The sequence below is a fragment of the Canis lupus genome, chromosome 25, assembly GCF_003254725.2.
Source record: "Canis lupus dingo isolate Sandy chromosome 25, ASM325472v2, whole genome shotgun sequence".
Lineage (NCBI taxonomy): Eukaryota > Metazoa > Chordata > Mammalia > Carnivora > Canidae > Canis > Canis lupus.
In genome coordinates this window covers 44,568,641-44,588,901 of record NC_064267.1, presented here as the reverse complement: position 1 = coordinate 44,588,901, position 20,261 = coordinate 44,568,641, and the positions used below count along the sequence as shown (strand labels likewise).

Sequence of the window (20,261 nt, the reverse complement as noted above, 5' to 3'; positions counted from 1 at the left end):
CACACACGCACGCGCGGACACACTGAGACACGGGGGCGCCCCCGGGGCTGCAGCCAGTCGCGCCGCGGCCGAGGCGCCGCCCCTTTATTCGCTTCAGGAGGCGGAAAACTTTCTCAGCGCGACGACCACGAGCGCCAGCACCACGCAGGTGGCCAGCAGGGCGGCGATGACGATGGCGGCGATGGCGCCGGGCCCCAGCGAGCCTGCGGAGGACGGAGGGCGGCTCAGCCCCGCGGCTCCGCAACCCCCGCCCCCCGCCGCCCCCCAGGCTCCGCGCCCTCCTGTCCCGCCGCCCCCCCAAGGCTCCGCGCCCCCCCCACCCCCGGGCCCGGGCCTGCCTCCCTAAGGCTCCGCGCCCTCCAGCCGGACCCCCGCCCCGGCCCGCCCCCCCCAAGGCTCTGCGCCCCCCCGGCCGGCCCCCCCAAGGCTCCGCGCCCCCCGGCCCGTCCCCCCAAGGCTCCGCGCCCCCCAACCCCTCCGCCCCGGCCCGCCCCCCCAAGGCTCCGCGCCCCCCCCAGGCCACCTCCGGCTCCGGCCCGCCCCCCCGCGGCTCCGCGCCCCCCCATCCCCCCCCCGCCCCGGCCTGCCCCCCTAAGACTCCGCGCCCCCCGGCCCGCCCCCCGCAAGGCTCCGCGCCCCCCAACCCCTCTGCCCCGGCCCGTCCCCCCAAGGCTCCGCGCCCCCCAACCCCTCTGCCCCGGCCCGCCCCCTCAAGGCTCCGCGCCCCCCAACCCCTCTGCCCCGGCCCGTCCCCCCAAGGCTCCGCGCCCCCCAACCCCTCCGCCCCGGCCTGCCCCTCCAAGGCTCCGCGCCGCCCCCCCCAAAGCTCTGCCCCCCCCCCGTAACCCCACCCCCACCCGGGCCCGCCTCCCGCAGGTACCGCCGCCCTGGTCCAGACGCTCCCGCGCGGTGCTGTCCTCGGGGCTCGGCGTGGCGGTGGGGGCCGGGGGCCCGGTGGCCGCGGGCTCCCGGGCGGGGCTGGTGCTCTCCACGGGGTCCTCTCCCGACGGCAGCTCGGCGGGCTCGTTCCACAGGGTGGGCGCGGGCTCCTGCGGGCCCTCGGCTGCAAGGCCAAGGACGGGCGCTGGGGGCAGGCGGCAGGGCCGACCGGGCCGTGGCCCCGCCCCTGGGGTCAGACCGCAGCGGCCTCCCGTTTCAGCCCCTACTTGGCCAGACTGATCCCGAGCCCGAGCCGGTGAAGACAGACGGACGGGAGGCCGAGGGAGGGAGACGGGGACCAACAGATTCTCCTAGAAAACAGCTGGGAAGACCCCGAGCCGCCGGCCGCAGAGCTTCAGGACCGTGGGCGGGCGCAGGGCCTCCACCTGGGATCCCTCCTCTGAACTGCCTGGCTCCATAGGCCTGGGTGACATGACTGACACTTGTGAGGGACCCTCCCCCTGCAAGGCAGACACAGGTCTGGAGACCAGAAGACCCTGGAGAGGCCAGAAGGGGGTGAGACGACTCCCCCCACCCCCACCCCTGCCCCCAACAGGAACCAGGGTCCCTGCCTACCCAGAGCCCCAGGAAGTGGGGAAGAGAGGCAGACTCCTCCTCTGCTTCCCTGCCTTTGCCCTAACCTGGGCAGAGCCACACAGCCCGCAGGACATGGGGCCCAGTGCCCACACATACCCCGTGTTCTGAAGCTTAAACCCCAAGGTGACTCTGTATCCTAAGAAACTGCAAGGCCAGGACATTGCTGCTTCCAGACAGAACAGGGCCAGAGGGATGGGCAGGGGTGTCTGTGGTCAGTGAAAGGGAAGCCCCAGGAAAGGGCCGATGCTCCCCCTGCCCCCACACAAGCTGGGGCTCAGTCAGCACATCAGTCCCTGTGCAGCATTCTCTGCAGAGGCCTTTCTCTGCTCCTGGGTTGGGAGTTAGCAAGGTTTAGAGCACCCAGGGGCTCCAGGGAATGGGGCAGGTTGAGACTGAGAAGCCTGTGTGACAACTGCAGCCCCATATCCCCACCTCCGCCATGCCGGCCCATGCCAATTTCACACACACACACACTCACACTCACACACTCAAGGATCCTGGTCCGAGGAGTCCCACAGCACTACCCCAACCCTGGACCCATCTATCCTTCCCAGACAGGAGGCCCCAGCCACCCAGTTTAAGTTCAAGACCAGAATGGCAGGCAGTCTCTGGGCTCCCCACCCCAGCCCTGAACATCGGTTTTAGCAGGGTCAGGGCTGGCCAGTGCCTAATCTCAGTTGTGATCCAGAGACGCTGAGCCCCCACGCAGTCCCTAGAATGGGTTCAGCAGGTGCCATGACAGACATCATCTCTTTAACTCCAGCTGCTCGGTGCCTAGGAACTGTTGTATCCCTGCCTCAGAGTTGAGGAAACCAAGTCTTGGGGGGGGGGTGCCTTTGTGAGGAGTGCTGCTGGGACTCCAAAACCCCTGGACAGTGAAGTAGCAGGAAACACTTCCCAAGAAACCATCAGGGAAGTTGTGTAGTTCATGCAGCCCAGCCAGCCTGCCTGCAGGTCCCCGAGGCACCTTTTCCTCCAGAGGCTTCACCCCTGAGAGCTCCCTCTGGTACAGACAGGCCAGGGCCAAGCTGCTTTCAGACTCACTGGCTTGCAGAGAAAGGCTGCTTTCTGGGAAGACACAGAGGTGCCTTTGGGTCTTTGCTGCTAACAGTGCCCACCTGGGGCAAATCACGAGGAAACATGAACCAAATTCAGGGTCAGTCTTAAAATAACCATGCTTTCAAAAACATCCAGGTCATGAAAGACAAAGAAAGGCTGAAGAGCTTTTCCAGATTAGAGACCAAGGAGGTTGAATGCAGCATGTATTCCTGGATGAGGGGTCCTACGGGGTTTACTGGGGAAGAATGAATATACTTAGAGAACAGTACTGTATCGATGTCTGTGTCCTCATTTGGATAACTGACTGGTTATGTAAGAAAACATCCTTGTTCTTAGAAGCATTTAGGGCCAAAAAGGCATGATGTCTACAACTTACTCTCAAATGGTCAACATTCAGAAAAGTCAACTGGGTAGATGAGAGACAGGAAGAAAAGCAAATATGGCAAAAGTGAATCTAAGAATCTACTGGAGTTCACTGGGTTATTCTTGAAACTTTGATGTAAATTTAAAAGCTCTTTACAATCATACTGTACAGGTCTCCCCAGGCCCTGCCCCTGCAGCCTCTCTCAGGCCTGGGCTAGATCCAGTCTAGGCTCAGCTTGCAGGCAGGGACCGCTGTTCTGTTCCCCAAGGGTTACCTGAGCTGACATCCCTTTTCAGGAAACGCCCTGGCAAAGCAGATCTCCCAGGGGCAAAAGGTCCCTGGGATACAGTGTGAGGGAAGCTTCTCACTGGCAGGGCCTGAGGCTGAACCAAAATGCTGGTGTCTAGAGGCCGCCTTGACCCACTACCAACTATGAAGACCACCCCATGAAGGTGAGGGAGTAACCCTGTCAGGCCCCCGTTGTCACTGCCTGGGGGGGCGGGGGTGGGTCTACAAGCCTTGTGGCTGCTATGGAAAGTGCTGGGCCCCAGACATGCTTGCCTCAGGCTCCTAGGAGCTGAGCCAGAGAAAAAGCCTGAGTATGCCCACTACTAGGCTCTGAGGTCTGGGGCTCGTAGACTGCCTGTCTTCCCAGGTAAATGGACAAACCATTGGCTCCCACTTGCTCCTCTTATACCCATGGCAGGAAGGCTACCACAGGGCTCCTGGGTACCAGGCCCAGCCAACCTGGGTAGTATTTGGGGGAATCAGCTACCTGGAGCTAGCAGGGCCCAGGTAAGCATCTCCTTCTGCCTGTTGCCAGAGCCCAAGAGCCATCTTGGGGAGAGAGGCCCTCTGACCAGGGCAGTTGGGGCGCACTCAGGCCTACTCCCCTTCTGGGAGACCAATGACCCACTCTTATTCTGTTGCTCCTCACAGAAGCCAGGTCCTCCCTGCCAAACACACTGGCTCAGGCCACCTTATCCCTGCCGTGTGTACCCACTGCAACCCCTCCTCCAACACCAAACCAGTCCCTAAAGCTTGAGGGGCTGAACCCATGGGCTTCCAAACCAAAAGGGCAGGGTCCGAAGCCTCTGTTGCAACGTCACCCTGGGACCCCGGGAGACTGACTTCCCTCCCCACTCCCTGACTTCACTTCCCAATCTGTGAAATGGGAGTTGGACCGTGCCTCTCCTTGGTCTACACAAGTAGTAACTGTGCTGGCATTGCCATCGTCAGCTGCTGCCTTGGCCCCAGGGCCCCTCTGGCCAGATACAAGCCAGGTAGATCTGTGTGCTGTACCTCTGTTGCAGCTGACCATCACGGGACACCCCCAGAGGCCTGCCAGCATCTGAGTAGGCTCAGAACTGCAGCCTGGACTCAGCCACCAGCCTTCTCGTAAAGGAGGTACAGGTGCCAGGAAGAGACCAGAGCCTTTTCTTATCCTCATCTACATGTCTGTATTTTCTCAATTTGCTATAATAAAAGGAGAAAACAAAGTTGAAAGGCAATAACCCACCTTCCCCCCCCCCCACCCCATTGTATCTTGGAGAGCCCTAAACAGAAGCAGCTGTCAGGGAGTTTGCCGGCAGGAGGGCCCTTCTAAAGAGTGGAGATGAGGGAAACAAAGCCAGGCAGAGGGACCAACACAAGCAAAGTCATGGAGGAGAGAGTCCCAGGTATGGAAGGTGAGCTGTGAGCCCCAATGGGATATTAAGTGAGAACAGAGAGACGGGTAGGACCAAGGGGGACCTGTGATAGACCAGGGTTAGCAAGTCCTGTGACTCTGACCAAGGAAACCAGAAGGGGGGGGGGGGCTTGTGACCCTGCCACAAGCCCGGGCACAGTGGGTTCTTCCCTGGTCCCACCGCCTCCAGCTGCCCTGCCTTTCGGTAAATAGGTTTGTTTAACACTCGCTCTGACCACAGGGCCGTGAGGCCAGGCACCCAAGCTCACAGACAGCCTTTGTGCCAGCCATGAAGGGCCTTTTCATCGCTGCCCTGGCCTCCCGCCTGCTCAACCTGGCCTGCTCCTCCTGCCCCACTAGCTGCAGCCACAGGCAACCGACAGGGAGGCCAGGAGGCTGGACCTGGACCTCAGCCACAGAGCCACTCCTTCCCTGCGTGCCTGCTGCAGGACCCCAGCCCACCAAGCAAAGGGCAGGGGGCCTGTTAGGCCTTGTACACACCTGCTCAGAGCTTCTAGCCCAGAGTGGGGTAGTTGAGAACCTCCCAAACATCCTCCCTCACAGAACGGCAGGAAGAACAACAGCCAGCCAAAACCCCAAAGACTCCAGGGTGGAGTTGGCCTGCCTGTTCTTGGTAGGACACGTGGAGGGAGGTGAGGCCAGGTGAGGTCCTAGAGATGCCAAACACGTCCCCAAACATTCCTGTGGCAGCAGACAAAGCCCACCCACCCAGCCTGTGTATGCACAGCCTGATCCAGGGCTTCTGGCCAGTATCCTAGGCAGGGAGAGCTGGCTACTCAGGGAACAAGAAACTGGACAGGAGCTCCCCAGGCGGCCCCAGAACCTGGGCAGGCAGGCGCCAGCACCTTCACCTCTACCCACTTTGACCACTGGGCAGGGGTTGGGTGGGTGTGGAGGATTTACAAGGACCACAGTCTCAAGGTCTAGTCCATAGAAGATGCCATCCTACATTCAGGTCACTCTCCCAGTTCCTGGGGCATCACACCAGCCCGTCTTGCCCAACTGGTTCATCTCCCATATAAAGGGAGGCTGGGCACCTTCCCAGCCTACATGAGGGAGGTGTTTTTGCCCCAAGACCACCCTGCACCCAGAGGAGGGGCTGGGGACATTTAGTCATGTCCCCAACAGTTACTGGGTGCTACAGGAGGCCTGGCCCATCCTGAAAGCTCTTATGTTTGAATTTGGTAGTCCTATGGTCCCCTGCAAGGGAGGCAGAGCTACTGACTGCAGTTATCACCGTGATACAGATGAGATGTACAGAGAAGCTGAGAAACAGCTGGTAAACACAGCCAGAAGCAAAGCCAGGCTTCTTCTTCCTAGGGCATCTAGAGAGGCCTGGATGCCCACAAGCAACTCACCATCACCCATTTCTCCCTGGTGTGTGTGCCTGAGTGTGTGGCTGTCCCACTAGGCCTCACACCCCCCAGCAACTCTCCCCAGCGCCATGCTCAGGTGGCTGGCATCCACTTGACACCCTGATAGATCCACAGACATTCCCCCAAAGCCTATGCTGCAGAGAAGGTCTCCCAGGGTCTCCTACCCACACCTTTCTCCAGCCCAGGACCCCCTCCCACACACTGTCTTACACACAGGGGCCCTGAAATATTTCTATTTTGGCTCTCCTCATGGCCAACAGAGATTGCTTTCTTCCAGGGTGAAGACTATTCAGGACCTGTCTGTGCTATTTCTCTCTTGAGCTTTGAAGCTGGATGGGGCCAGCCCCTCCCAGCAGAGGGCCCTAGCACCATGCCCCAGGTCCAGGGAGCCTGCCACCCCAAGCCTATTGGGACTTTCCTTCTCACCAGACCCCCGACCCAGCCATTTCATCCTCAGTACTGAGGCTAAGTCCAGTGTCCTCATCATGATTTTGCCAAGGAGTCTCAGGCCCTTGCTCTTTCTGGAATTTCTCATGGGCTGGGAATAGTACCTGAGTCCTCACTCTGGAAGGACATTTCATAAAGCCAGCAGAGAAGGGCTTGCAGGGTTGAACAGTAAAACAACAGAGCTCTGTAGTTTCTGCCTAGGAGCCTGGGGCCTCTGGTCCTTCAGCCGCTTGCCTTGTGCCTGATGCCTGCTCCTGACTCCCAGGTCTGAAACCTTCAGATTTTAGCATGCTGGGGTAATCCCCACGTCCCCCAGGCAGCTAACGTCCCTGGCCTTGCTCCGTAAATCACCCCCCTGCTTCACGGGCCATCGTCCCCGTGGCTAGCAATTCCCAGGACATCGACTCGGCTCCTGGCAGCCTATCCATAGGAGCCCTCCACAGAATCGCCCCAAACAGCTGCCCCATCTCCTATGAAGGGCCTCTGCCCAGTAGGCAATGGAGAATGTGGCCCAAGGTGCTTCTTGGCCCTGGGCGGCTGGTGGCAGCAGAGTCAAGGGAGCACCCTTACCTGTGAGCACTGCGGGGGCCAGGACCCCGGGGAGGAGCAGCAGGGCCATGCGTAGGGCCAGACAGAATGCCATCCTGGCCTGTGAGGGTGCGCAGCTGGAGAGCAGGGTGCACCGACGACTGAGCTAGTTAACTTCAGAGCGGCGGGAAAGAGCTATCAAAGGGCTGGGAAGGGTTTTCATCAATGCAAACTCTGTCCTCCTGGGACACCGTGCCCGCCCCCCACACATCAGCGTGCACACACACACACACACACACACACACACACAGACACAGAGCAAAGCTTACAGAACCGACTGCTTTCCTGAACTCCAAAGTAGCCCCACCCTCAGAGAGGGAAAGAAAGAGGAAATTTCTCTCTTTGCCTCTCTCCCTCCCCACAGCCCTCTCTCTTTCTCTCTCTCTTTCTCTCTGTCTCTCTCTCTCCCTCTCTCTCTCACACACACACACACTCTCAACCACTGGAAGAAAGATTCTCAAACTTCAATGTGCAAAAAGACTCACCCAGGTTACTTGGAAAATGCAGATGCCTCCAGCACTCTGTTTCAGGGGGTCATGGGTAGGCCCAGGGATCTGCATTTTAGTGCCTGTGGCCCTGGCTTGAGAGACTGAAGCCCAGGCAGTCAGCACTGCACAGAGTCAGCTCACTCTTGGGCTCCGACGCCTGGTGGGGAGACAGCACTCGTCAGGGTTTGTGAAAGAAGCACTTTTAACGCAGTTTCAATCCAAACCCTCAGTAGCTCTAGTCTTTCCAGAAAAGCTCATGTCGTTAAACTTTGCCTTGTTTCTTCTTCTTGCTCTCTGTTCTCTCAGGTATCTGAGACTTGAAACACCACCTGTGTGCTCCTGGCATCTGTGCCCACCCTGGGTGTGGTGCAGAACTTCAGCCGGACCACCCACGGCCTCCCCAAAAGCTCCATGGGTATCTAAAAAGTATATGTAATTTAACGTGTCCAAACCAACCCTGACTCCAGTGCCTCTCCAGTCCTGCTCAGTCAGTGGAACCCAGCCCCAGATCTTCCCAGATGTCCTAGCCACATAATTAAAAGTCATCAAAGGTTTTTCTCTCCCTTACTCCTGTCTAATCTCTCAGAAAGTACTGCCAGCACCCCTTACCTCACACTCTTCATGCTTTCTCCCTGAACTTAGAAAAGTCACCTTAAAGGCTTCCCTTGGCCTTGCTCGCTATTCTAGTCCACTGGCCTTGACTAGGTTCCTCCAACGTAGCAAACGTGGTCCTGTCACAGTGCCTTTCCACTTGCCATCCCATCTCCCAAAAGGCAGTCCCTCAGCTCAGTATGTACCTATCTCATCACCATTCAAGTCCTAATGAGTCAGCCTCCCATCTACCCATCACATCATTTCTTTCTAGCACTTACATATACATAAGATTCTCATTTCTTTCACCGTTTTTTTTTTTTTTTTTTTTGGTGAATTTTCTGAGGAATAACATATATACTGTGAAATGCACAAATCTTATGTTCTTATGTTTACAGTTTGAGGAACTTTTATGAATGTATACACCAGGGCAAACAGCCTAATCAATATCGAACATTTCCAGCACATCAGTAGCATCCTTCCTGTGTCCACCCATCAGTACCTCCAAAGCACAATTCTGTCTTCTGTCACTATAGTTGAGTTTTGTCTATTCCTGAACTTCAAATAAATGGAATCATAGGACATGAACTTGTTTCACTGGCTTTTTTGTTGTTGTCCGAGATTCTGTGAGATTCATCTACATTGCTGCATGTAGCAGCTTTTTTGTTTTTATTGAATAGTAGTAGTATTCGGTTATATGAATATGTCACAACTTAACCATGCTTCTATCCATTTTGCCATTTACCTGTGTCTATTTGGGTTATTTCCAGGTCTGAACTTCTATGAATACAGCTCCTATAAATATGCTTGTACATGTCTTTTGGTGAAAATACACGCTAACTTCTCTTGGTTATAAACCTAATGACAGAGTTGCTAGGTCGGAGGGTAGGTAGTGTTTAGCTTCTGCAGATGTTGCTGAGCACTATTCCAAAGTGTTCCAGTTTATACTCTTATGAGTACTGTAAGCAGTGGCTCCACATCCTCACCCATACCTGGCAATGCCAGTCTTTCATTTTCTAGTCATTTTGATAGGTATTTAATGGTGCCTCATTGTGGTTGCATTTCCATGACTAACACAGTTGAGCACCTTTTCATATTCAGCGACCAAAGGAGTATCCTCTTTTGTGAATGGTCTGTTCAATTTTCATTGCCATTTATTAGAGTAGTCTATCTTTTTACATTTATTTTTGTTTGGGTTGTGTGTGTATCCAAAATAAAAATCTTTTGTCAGATAGAGGTAATATTGCCATTAGATGAAGTGTTTATAGTTTGCCTATCCCCACTATGTGACTATAAATCCCAGGATGGCAAGGGCTGTATTTTGTTCACCAATGCATCTCTAGAACCTAGCACCACCATGCCCAGCATGCAACAGGAACTCAGTATTTGGATTCAATCCATTGGGATTTCTGGGATGGAGTTAACATTGAGCATCTTCTCACTTGCTTATTCATGTATGTTGCCTTATTACTCCCCAGGCTCCCATCCTCAACTTTTTGTGCCCTGCAATGTAATGAAGCAGCATAATGTAGTCAGATAACTACAGTTTCAAAATGACAGTTTTCAAGGACACTTGAAACTTCCTTTCTAGCTGACTTCCTGTTAGCACCTGCTAATGGGAGGCACTTGTGAGATACAAGGTGGGATGGGAGAAGTGACACTCTCTGACAGCTCTAAGAACATCAGGGACTCAGGTTAGGTGATGGTGGCTTTGGGGGCAGCCACATAAAGTTGGAAGTACAGGTTCTGGGTCCTTGCTAGGCAGCTGAAATCCAATTCCAGGAGCATTAGTTAAAAGTGCTGTGGCCTCTGAGGAATCTTTCTTTAGCCCTGGCTGATGTCGGTTGTCTAGGTGCAGTTGTCAACTTATAAGTAAACTTCCCTTCCCTTTTCCCTTTTCTACTCCTTCAGTCCTTTAGACATCCTTAAAATATATCCCTGCATTAAATCTCTTCTGTCTGAAATACCTAGAGTGAATCCTGTTTCCAAGTCAGACCCTAATACAGAGCTTTGCACCTGGAATGATCCTGAGAAACAGGCCCTCAAAGATGTGTTTCTGAGTTTGGCTTGCCACCATGTTTGAGTTTGAATGCACAGAAGACCTGATTGCCAGTAGAAAATCTGATCTGGTAACATGTGGCATGCCATATGTTAAGACTCATGTGGTTGTTTTGCATGAAGTGCCTACTGAAGACAAGGCTTAAAAGATCAAGTAGATACTGTACTTGATGTTTATAGAGGTGATGATGATATGATCAATAGGACAGTGAAATGAATTGGCTACTTGTTTTACTGTAGTGGGTGTTCACAGAAAATGACAAGTTCAGGCTTTAAATTTGAAAGCCAAGTCATGATCAAAGAACTAGAGCCCTTTTGTGACAGTCTTTAAAAAATATCTTTTTTTCAGGGCACCTGGGTGGCTCAGTGTTTGAGAATCTCCCTTTGGCTCAGGTCATTATCCTGAGGTCCTGAGACTGAGTCCTACAGACTCCTCACAGGGAGCCTGCTTCTCCCTCTGCCTATGTCTCTGCCTCTCTGTCTCTCATGAATAAATAAAATCTTTTTTAAAACCTTATTTCTTGTGGATACAGGGCATAACTGGCTACAGATCAGGCCCCAAATCTGTGTGAATTGCAGAACTACAGTCTTGAATTCACAGCTGTGTCAATTTTCTCAGGTGAAACCTATAGCACTGATTGGACAGGAGTGAGACCTTGAGATTTGGAATGGGGATGTTTGGGTAGACTCAAACAAATTTGAGACTCTTCCACTCATAAATCTTCAGGCTTCCTTACAGAAGCAACAGATTTAGAAAAATGGCTAATTCCAAATATGGGAAAGGAAAAGTAGATGATGAGTCTAGAATATCTCATGAAGAAAGAAGTGCTCAAAAAATGAGGGAGAGCCAAGTTGGAGGGGCACCAAATGAACAATCTATGCATGAAAAATACTATCAGATTCTAACCTATAGTGTATGCACAGGCATGCATGGGTGTGTGCACACACGTGCGTGTGTGCATGAAAAGCTCTTCCTTGTAACAGAGTGCTAATAAGTATAAAAGGAAAGTATGGCAAGTATTCATTGTTCAAGCAAGAATCAATGGCTGCTTAAACTAGTGAATAAAAGTTTGATGAGGAGGGGTGCCTGGGTAGCTCAGTAGGCTAAGTGTCTGCCTTTAGCTCAAGTCCTGGGATTGAACATTGGGCTCCCTGCTCAGCTGAGAGCCTGCTTCTCCCTCTCCCTCTGCTCCTCCTCCTTTCTCATGAGCATGCTCTCTCTTAAATAAATAAATAAATAAATAAATAAATAAATAAATAAATAAATAAATTCTTTTTTTAAAAGTTTGATGAGGAATCGAATATTTACAAAGTCTCATAGTATCTCCCATAAAAAAATCCTTTCAGTGGAGAAACCAGGCAGACACCACCTTAATCAAGGGATTAGAATTAACATCACCAGTAATGGTTCAAACCAACATCATCATATGTTATGATGCGTTGAGGACGTAACATCATTTCTGTATTATTCCTGCCCAATTGCATAATCTCAACCAAATCCTGAGAAAACACCAAACACAAATTGGGGCATTCAACAAAACAATTGTCCTACATCCTTAAATGTCCAGATAAGACAAAGACAGACAGAGGAACCATTCCAGGTTAGAGAAGACTCAAGAACATGCCGACTAAATACAGAAAGTGATCATGGATAGCGTACTGCACCTTTTTGTTTTCTCCTTATAAAAGATATTAGCAGAGCAATTGGTGAAATATGAATGAAACCTAAATATTAATTAATAGCATTATATAATTTATTTCCTAATTTTAATAATTACACTGTGGTTATGTAAGAAAATGTCCTTGTTTCAAGGAAACGCCCTGAAATGTTTAGGGGTAAGGGACATGTCTGCAGCTTGCTTCCAAATGGTTCATAAATAAATACAGAGAGTCATCATTAAGAAAAACTGATTATCCTGAAAAACTGATAAAGCAGATACGGTAAGACGTTAGCAGTTGGGAGTGAAAATCACGTTGGAGTTCTTTCCACTCTTCTTCCAAGTTCTAAGTCTTGAATTACTCAAAATAAGGTCTCCCTTTCCTCCCAAGGGTCACTATTTTTCAATAACAAATGATGCAATAATAGGACCTAGACAATGACCATTGAGGAATGTTAAAACTGCTACATGAATGGTCAACAACAGACCGGTTATATATAACAGACGGTTATACCATTGAGGAATGTTAAAACTGCTACATGAATGGTCAACAACAGACCGGTTATAATGGGTGAGTCAACTCTACAGCCATGGGACGGACTGATGAATTTTGACATAAGGAAAATATGGGACAGCCAGACAAAACCACTTGCTGACATGACTGATGGGATGCAACAGGATGTACACCATGCCAGCAATGAAGTATTCCTTGAAGGGAAAGGGAGAATCTGAATATAGTCAAGCCTCTAGATCTGACTCCTAATATACAGAAAATGTGAGAGAGGAGTTAATTGATACTATAAAGGATGCTCCTTGCCGAATCCAATATAGGATGTTCCATGGATAAATGATTCCATTTTTTCAATTTCATTTTTGAGGAGGAACTGGATTGCACCAAATGAACTTCATTTTGATTTTGGTTCAAACTTTTAAAAAAGACACCTTTAGGACAATATGAGAAAATGATATATGGACTGGGTTTAGATATTAATTATCAACATGGTTAATGTGATACTCGCATATAGTCTTTTTTTTTTTTTAAAGATTTTACTTATTAAAAAAAAAAGATTTCACTTATTTATTCACAAGAGACACACAGAGGCAGAGACACAGGCAGAGGGAGAAGCAGGCCCCATGCTGGGAGCCCAATGTGGGACTCGATCCTGGCACTCCAGGATCATGCCCTGAGCTGAAGGCAGACGCCAAACCAGCTGAGCCACCCAGGCATCCCTGTTCTTTTCTTTTTTCAAAGGCATACTCATTAGGGTGCCTGGCTGGCTCAGTCAGAAGAGCATGTGTCTCTCAATCTCAGGGTTGTGAGTTCGAGCCGCATGTTGGGTGGAGAGCTTAAACAAAACTTAAAAAAAAAAAAAGGCATCCTTATCTGTTACCGCACACATTAAAATATGTGACATATCTAGAATTTGTCTTAAAATAGTCTAAGAAGGGGGCACCTGGATAGTTCAGTCAGCTAAGTGTCCAACTCTTGATTTCAGCTCAGGTTATGATCTCAGGGTTGTGGGACTGATTCCCATTGTCGGGGTCCACACTGGGCATGGAGCCTGCTTAAGATTTTCTCTCCCTCTCACTCTGCCCCTCCCTACCTTTAAAAAAAAATAAAAATGTGAAATAAAACAAAATTGGTAAAATGTCAATTGTTGAAGCTGGATTATGTTAGGTAGGAGTTTGTTAATACCAGTTGCTGTAACTGTTTGTGTCCCCCCAAATTCTTATGTTGAAGCCTAGTGATGGTGCTTGGAAATGGGGCCTTTGGGGGTGATTAGGGTTAGATTCGGTCATGAGGGGGGACGCCTGGGTGGCTCAGCGGTTGAGCATTTGCCTTTGGCTCAGGGCTTGATCCCAGAACTCTCCCATCAAGTCCCACATTGGGCTCCCTGCAGGGAGCCTGCTTCTCCCTCTGCCGGTCTCTGCCTCTTTCTCTGTATCTCTTATGAATAAATAAATAAAATCTTAAAAAAAAAATTAGGTCATGAGAGTAGGGCCCTGACAAAGGGAAAGATGATCTTTAAAAGATTGAAAGATAAAGGATTAGTATCCAATATGTATAAAGAACTGATACAACTCAACAAAGACATGAATGAACATTTCTCTAAAGAAGACATCCAGATGGCCAAAAGACACAAGAAAAGATGCTCAAAATCACTCATTATCAGGGAAAGGCAAATCAAAACCACAATGAGATATTACCTCACATGTGTCAGAATGGCTAGAATCAACAACACAAGAAACAACAGGTGTTGGTGAGGATGTGGAGAAAGGGGAACTCTTTTGCACTGTTGGTGAGGATGGAACTGGTGCAGCCACTGTGGAAAAATGTGCAGGTTCATCAAAAAATTAAAACTAGAACCTCCCTATGATCTAGTAATCACACTACTGGGTATTTACCCAAAGAATACAAAAACGGTAATTCAAAGGGATATATGCACCCGTTTACAGCAGCATTGTCTTCGATAGCCAAATTATGAAAGCAGCCCATGTCCATTAAAAGATGAATGGATAAAGATGTCTCTCTCTCACACACACACACACACCATGGAATAGTACTCAGCCATAAAAAAAGAATGAAACCTTGCCATTTGCAACCACGTGGATGGAGCTAGAGTATAATGCTAAGTGAAACCAAATACATATGATTTCTCTCACACGTAGAATTTAAGAAACAAAACAAATGAGCAAATGAAAAATAGAGAGACAAACTAAGAAACAGACTCAACTAGAGAAAACAAACTGATGGTTACCAGAGGGAGCTGGGGCGGGGGTGGGGGACAATGGGTGAACATAGGTAAAGGGGATTAAGAGTACACTGATTCTGATGAGTACTGAGTAATGTATAGAATGGCAGAATCACTATATTGTACACCTCAAACTAATATAACACTGCATGTTAGCTATACTGGAAATAAAATAAAAATCTTAATTTAAAAATAAATTCTTTATAAATAAATGTCAAAAGGTGGATAAAGAGAGACATGAGCTCTCTGCCACCCAAGGACATAGCAAGATGCCTGTCTGCAAACCAGGAAGAGGGCCCTTTACTAGACAGAATCTGCTGGCACTCAGATCATGGGACTTCCTAGACACTCCTAACACTAGTCTACTTCTATGTAGGTTTGAAATTTTTCATTAATAAGAAAACCTGAACTTGGGATGGGGGGGAAGCTAATTAAAGACAAAAGTTGCAATAACCTCAGGACTATTAAGGATTCAGACCCCTCGAGAATGAAGGTACAGGGCAAAAGAACATGGAATGAGAAATAAGGAAATAAGTTGTACATTATCACCCATAGCTTGTGAGCTGGTACAGAGACAAGAACTGTAGCAGCTAAGTATATGTTATTCACTGCCTATTTTAGATGGTATTACTCTCTTCTTAAGAGGGTTTTTTTTTTAATATTTTATTTCTTAGTAATCTCTACACCCCACATGGGGCTCAAACTCACACCCTGAGATCATGAGCTGCATGCTCCACCAACTGAGCCGGCCAGGGGCCCTTCTCCTTGCTTTATATATTTGTAGATATAAACCAATTTTTCTATATTCATGTTCACACACACAGTATCCAGGTGAGATTGTTAAGTGAACTGGAGAGACATTAGAAGAAGAAATGTGTGGGAAATATCAGAAAGGGAGACAGAACATAAAGACTCCTAACTCTGGGAAACGAACTAGGGGTGGTGGAAGGGGAAGAGGGCGGGGGGTGGGGGTGAATGGGTGACAGGCACTGAGGGGGGCACTTGACGGGATGAGCACCGGGTGTTACTCTGTATGTTGGTAAATTGAACACCAATAAAAAATTAATTTATTAAAAAAAAAAGAATCACCTAGAAATGGACAGAATGACTGATGGGATCACTGAATATGGTGTTAATGGTTTCCCTACAATTACTGATCAATCCTTCAGTAACTTTACCTTTATCCATTTTGCTACTAACCTTTTCAACACCAACATTTTTCCATTTCTTTTGACTGAATATTTGTTTTATGATGGGACCCTGAGCCATCTAAGGCTTAATTTCATGTTACTAGAGAGTCAGAAAATTAGGTAAGTGACTAAGCCCTATATGAGGCTCACCATACTTGCATTTCAACTTAACTCTGCTTCAGGAAAACTGCAAAGGTTGATTATCATATATCATCCAGAACCCATGCTGAAACACAAGTGTTAAATCTGAAAACAGTGTGGGTTGGCAGTATGCTGCAAAGATGTGTAGATGCACACACAGATCGCACTCACAAACTCTGGAGGTCAGAGCAGTATCAGGTAGGCAACACTTCTCTACTCACAGACTGCCCATTCTGTACTTCAAAATAATTTCCAATGCTAGGTCCCACTCCAAATTAGAAACTCTGGTCATGGAGCTTAAGGAATGATTTTTGCTTCAAGTTCCACAGATGATCTGGTGCTAGCTGACATACAGCTTCATATAGAACCTGTACCACACTGCCTCCCTGCGGGCTACTTCTATGCACTAATATTAAGATGTCCAAGAGAAATTTTATCCCTATTTAATAATAGTCTACCGTATTGAGCCTACATGAGCCTACAAACTCCCTTCACTCTGGCAAAATGGCCTACAAACACTATTTATCAAGTATTTTATGCACTGGGCACTATACCATGCACTTGCATTTTAAGTTTTTTAAAAGATTTATTTATTTATTTATTTATTTATTTATTTATTTATTTACTCATTCATTCATTCATTCATTCATGATAGAGAGAGAGAGAGAGAGATGATAGAGAGAGAGAGAGAGAGGCAGAGACACAGGAGGAGCGAGAAGCAGGCTCCATGCCAGGAGCCCAACGTGGGACTTGATCTCGGGACTCCAGGATCACGCCCTGGGCCAAAGGCAGGTGCTAAACCGCTGAGCCACCCAGGGATGCCCTGCATTTTAAATTACTGATCATAACCACTTGATAGTTTCCATTTTGCAGATAGGGAAAAAATACTTGCCCAAAGTAGGTGGTAGGACCAACATTCATATCTGACAGTTTGACTCCAGCAACTCCATTCATGAAACCAGTTGCAGGTTCACTCCACAGGATACCTTAAAAAAAAAAAAAAAACCCCACCCCAAATCCAGACTCTGTGCAGAAGTAGGAGATGCCAAACACAGCAAGGCTGGGCCTTTGGAAATTGCTCTGGTACCCCAGCTCTGCACAAGAATGGAAAAAGAACCTCCTCATTGGAAAACACTGAGATCCTCAGTCCACAGACCAAACTGGGGTAGTTTGCTAGACTTCCTTTCCCATGATCAATGTGTACAAACGATCCCCAATTTTTCCAACTTCAAAACAGAAAATTAGAGCAAATTAGTGTTAGAGACTAACCACCAATGCAATATCCATTCTCCCCAGTTCTTAGAAACAGCACCCCAATGGTATTTGGGGTGGTAAAGCGGTCAACTAAAATCTCCAAATTTCCAGTCTTCCTTGCAACGAACTATAGTTACATATTTATGTTCTAACCAATAAGACTTTAGACATTGGGAAGGACTCCCAAAAAAGCTCCTATTTATGGAGGACTAAGCAGGGAGGAGTGCTCCTTTTGCCTCACCCCACTCCCTCCTCCTGCCTGGAATATTGGGCTGATGACTGTTGCTCTAGTAGTCACCGTGGACCAAGAGTGACCATGAGTATGGAAGCCACAATCAGGATGGTGAAACAGAAGAACCCAGGTCCCTGAGCAACATGCCAGCCTCTAGATTTCACTTGAGAAATAAACCATCTTGTTTAAGTCACTTTGTTTGCTTTTCACCTTCTATATGCAACCAAACCTAATACTAACCCACCAACAATTTTCAGGACCATTTCTTGCTCTAAAAGAGGAATTCAAAGGAAAAAGTAATTTTTCCTAATCTACCACTCCTACACTTGAGGAGAAAGGAAACAATCTTTAAGAAATTATGGCTCTGCTTAAGATCTGAACTGAATTTTTAAGACTTTGTTTATTCATGAGAGCCACAGAGAGAGAGGCAGAGACACAGGAAGAAGCAGGCTCCTCACAGGGAGCCCAATGAGGGACTCAATCCCCAGACCTGGGATCACGCACTGAGCCGAAGGCAGACACTCAACCACTGAGCTACCAAGGTGTCCCTGAACTGAGTATTGAAGCTATTATGAGTTTCATCCTCATGGTGTCATCCCTTTGCCAGCAACAAAACGGGGGGAATGATAGATTTTAGGCTACATTGCAGCAGTCAGGGAAAAAGCCCACTTCTCTCCCCTTGCTTCCTGGCATCTATGTGCTGTTCCTCCCATACAGTGAAGCATAGCTATGTTGTTTTAGTTGCAAAACATTCCCAATGACTAATCCCCAGAGGGAAACTCCCCCCTTGCAGGTTCCTAGTCCACAAGTGGCACTACCAAGAGCTGTATAGGTTCTTCGTTCCCAGGACATCCAATGACATCCCTAAAATAAACATCACACATCTGGCTGCTTCGAGGTTCCCAGGCTCCCCACCGTCCCAGCAAGGAGACTCATTAGGAACCGCCTATACTCAAAGCAGGGCCAATTCCATTATCTCCAGAGCTGGGCTTTCTTTTTGCTCCATGAAACCCATCAACCAGGAGCTCCAGCTTCCATCTGGAATATGCTCTTGGTTAGAACTTACTGTCTGGAGTGTGCATGCCTGATGCTCTTGTGAGGAAATTCTACTTCCCACACACTGGAAGCACAGGAGAGAAATAGCTTCATTTCACGGTAGCATTTCTGTCAGACATATAGACTTTTTATTTTTATTAATAATGCAGAGAGGGCACTTTGTATAAAATAAATTTCAGAGATTCCTGGGTGGCTCAGCGGTTTAGCACCTGCCTTTGGCCCAGGGCGTGATCCTGGAGTCCCAGGATTGAGACCCACACTGGGCTCCCTGCATGGAGCCTACTTTTCCCTCTGCCTGTGTCTGCCATTCTGTGTCTTTCATGAATAAATAAAAATCTTTAAAAAAAAAATTCCAATTCTTTACCTGATCAATTAAAAAAAATACTGTTTGTAGAAGGATACACTACTACATATTTATAAAATGGTTGCTTAAAAGATAAAGCCAGAAGTACTATTAATCTATCCTGAGGGATTTAAAGTAATCCCTCAACTCAGAGCCAATGGAGAGTTAAAGTTCCTTGATGTATATGCATAAACTAATTTTATGCAGATAATTACCCAAAATGGCAAGGACATCTCCCACCCCACATGCTCTTCCGACAATGTGACCTTACTTCTTCCATCAGGATGGAAAGGGTCTCATGTTTCCAGCCCCGAGTCTCAGTAGCTGTGTGAGGATTTTGACAGTGACACTATATGACTTCTGAGTTTAGGGCAGAAAAGGTGATGCAGCCTCTGCTTGGTTCTCCTCTGGCAGGGAGCCCAGTGCCACCTAAGTCCAACTACTCTGAAGATATGCTGACGAGGAATATATAGTTCCTCTAGCTATGAAGCTAGCTGAGCTCCCAGCCAACAGCCAGAATCGAATGCCACTAACATGAGTGATCCATCTTGGCCAACCTTATCAAATCTTTCTAAGATCACAGCCCTGTTGACATATGGCCACAATCAGGAGACCTCACAGGAGAACTCCCCAGCTGAGCCCTTCCCTAAAATAAGGACTCATAAAGTTACCAGCAAAATGAAGAGGTTGTTCTAAGTAAGTTTGGAGTAATTTGTAATGTAGCAACAGTATTGAGAACACCACCTAGGGGAAAGTCTCCATAATAAAGCTATCTGGTCTGGGTATGGTTTTTTTTTAAGCCTCCAAATTAAGTAAAAGCAAACCATGTACAAAACAAATACTTTAAAACTAAGAGTTAAGATAATTAGCAAATTAAATTTATTGAAAGGGACAGAATGTGGTAGTTGGAAGTCCGTGAACAGATGAGAATGTGAGAAAGAGCAGGAGGGGTGGTTTCTTTCCACTAAGTGGGAAATTCCTCAAGTAGAAGCAAGGTTCTTGGTGAAGTAAATGCAATGTTCCATGATAAAAATGACTTTGCTACCCCAAATCTGCCTACCCCACCCCAAATGTTTGTGTTTTAATTTTTAATTTATTTTTATTTTCCCTGAACAAGCACACAGTGGAGTCCAGTTTGGAAGGTGTGGGTAGGCTCTGGAAGGAACATTCAGAGGGTGTGTCTGTGGTATGAGGGCAAGAGACCATCCACAAGTCAGCAGAAAGGGACAGTGAAAGGAGTAAAGACATTTGGTCAAACTTACCATGTTTATCTTGACCTCTACATTCCCAAATACAGAACCAGCCAGTGTTCCACACCCTGGCAGGAAAGGCCATGGCTGCCTCCATGTCTCAGGGGCTCACGTGTCTGGAGCGTCTCCACGGTGCCAAGAGAACGGTTTAGTGCAAGACTTAGCCTTG

The 20,261-nt window shown here is 48.5% G+C and overlaps 1 protein-coding gene across 1 annotated transcript; it reads right to left on the bottom strand.

Annotated features, from left to right (window-relative positions):
• Positions 1–20: 20 nt before the first annotated feature.
• Positions 21–20,245, bottom strand: SNORC (secondary ossification center associated regulator of chondrocyte maturation). The gene is made up of 5 exons (XM_025463477.3): positions 20,105–20,245; positions 7,564–7,723; positions 7,061–7,224; positions 881–1,063; positions 21–203 (listed from the first exon to the last, which is right to left on the bottom strand). Exons 3-5 carry the CDS (start codon positions 7,131–7,133, stop codon positions 94–96), a joined length of 366 nt encoding a protein of 121 aa, XP_025319262.1. The 5' UTR covers positions 7,134–7,224; positions 7,564–7,723; positions 20,105–20,245; the 3' UTR covers positions 21–93.
• Positions 20,246–20,261: the final 16 nt, after the last annotated feature.

Coding starts and splice junctions, on each gene's coding strand:
- SNORC (XM_025463477.3), bottom strand. CDS start 7,133: ATGGCATTCTGTCTGGCCCTACGCATGGCCCTGCTGCTCCTCCCCGGG. Junction 1,064..7,060: donor GGCCCCCGCAGTGCTCACAG/GTAAGGGTGCTC, acceptor TTGGCCTTGCAG/CCGAGGGCCCGCAGGAGCCC. Junction 204..880: donor GCGTCTGGACCAGGGCGGCG/GTACCTGCGGGA, acceptor CGTCCTCCGCAG/GCTCGCTGGGGCCCGGCGCC.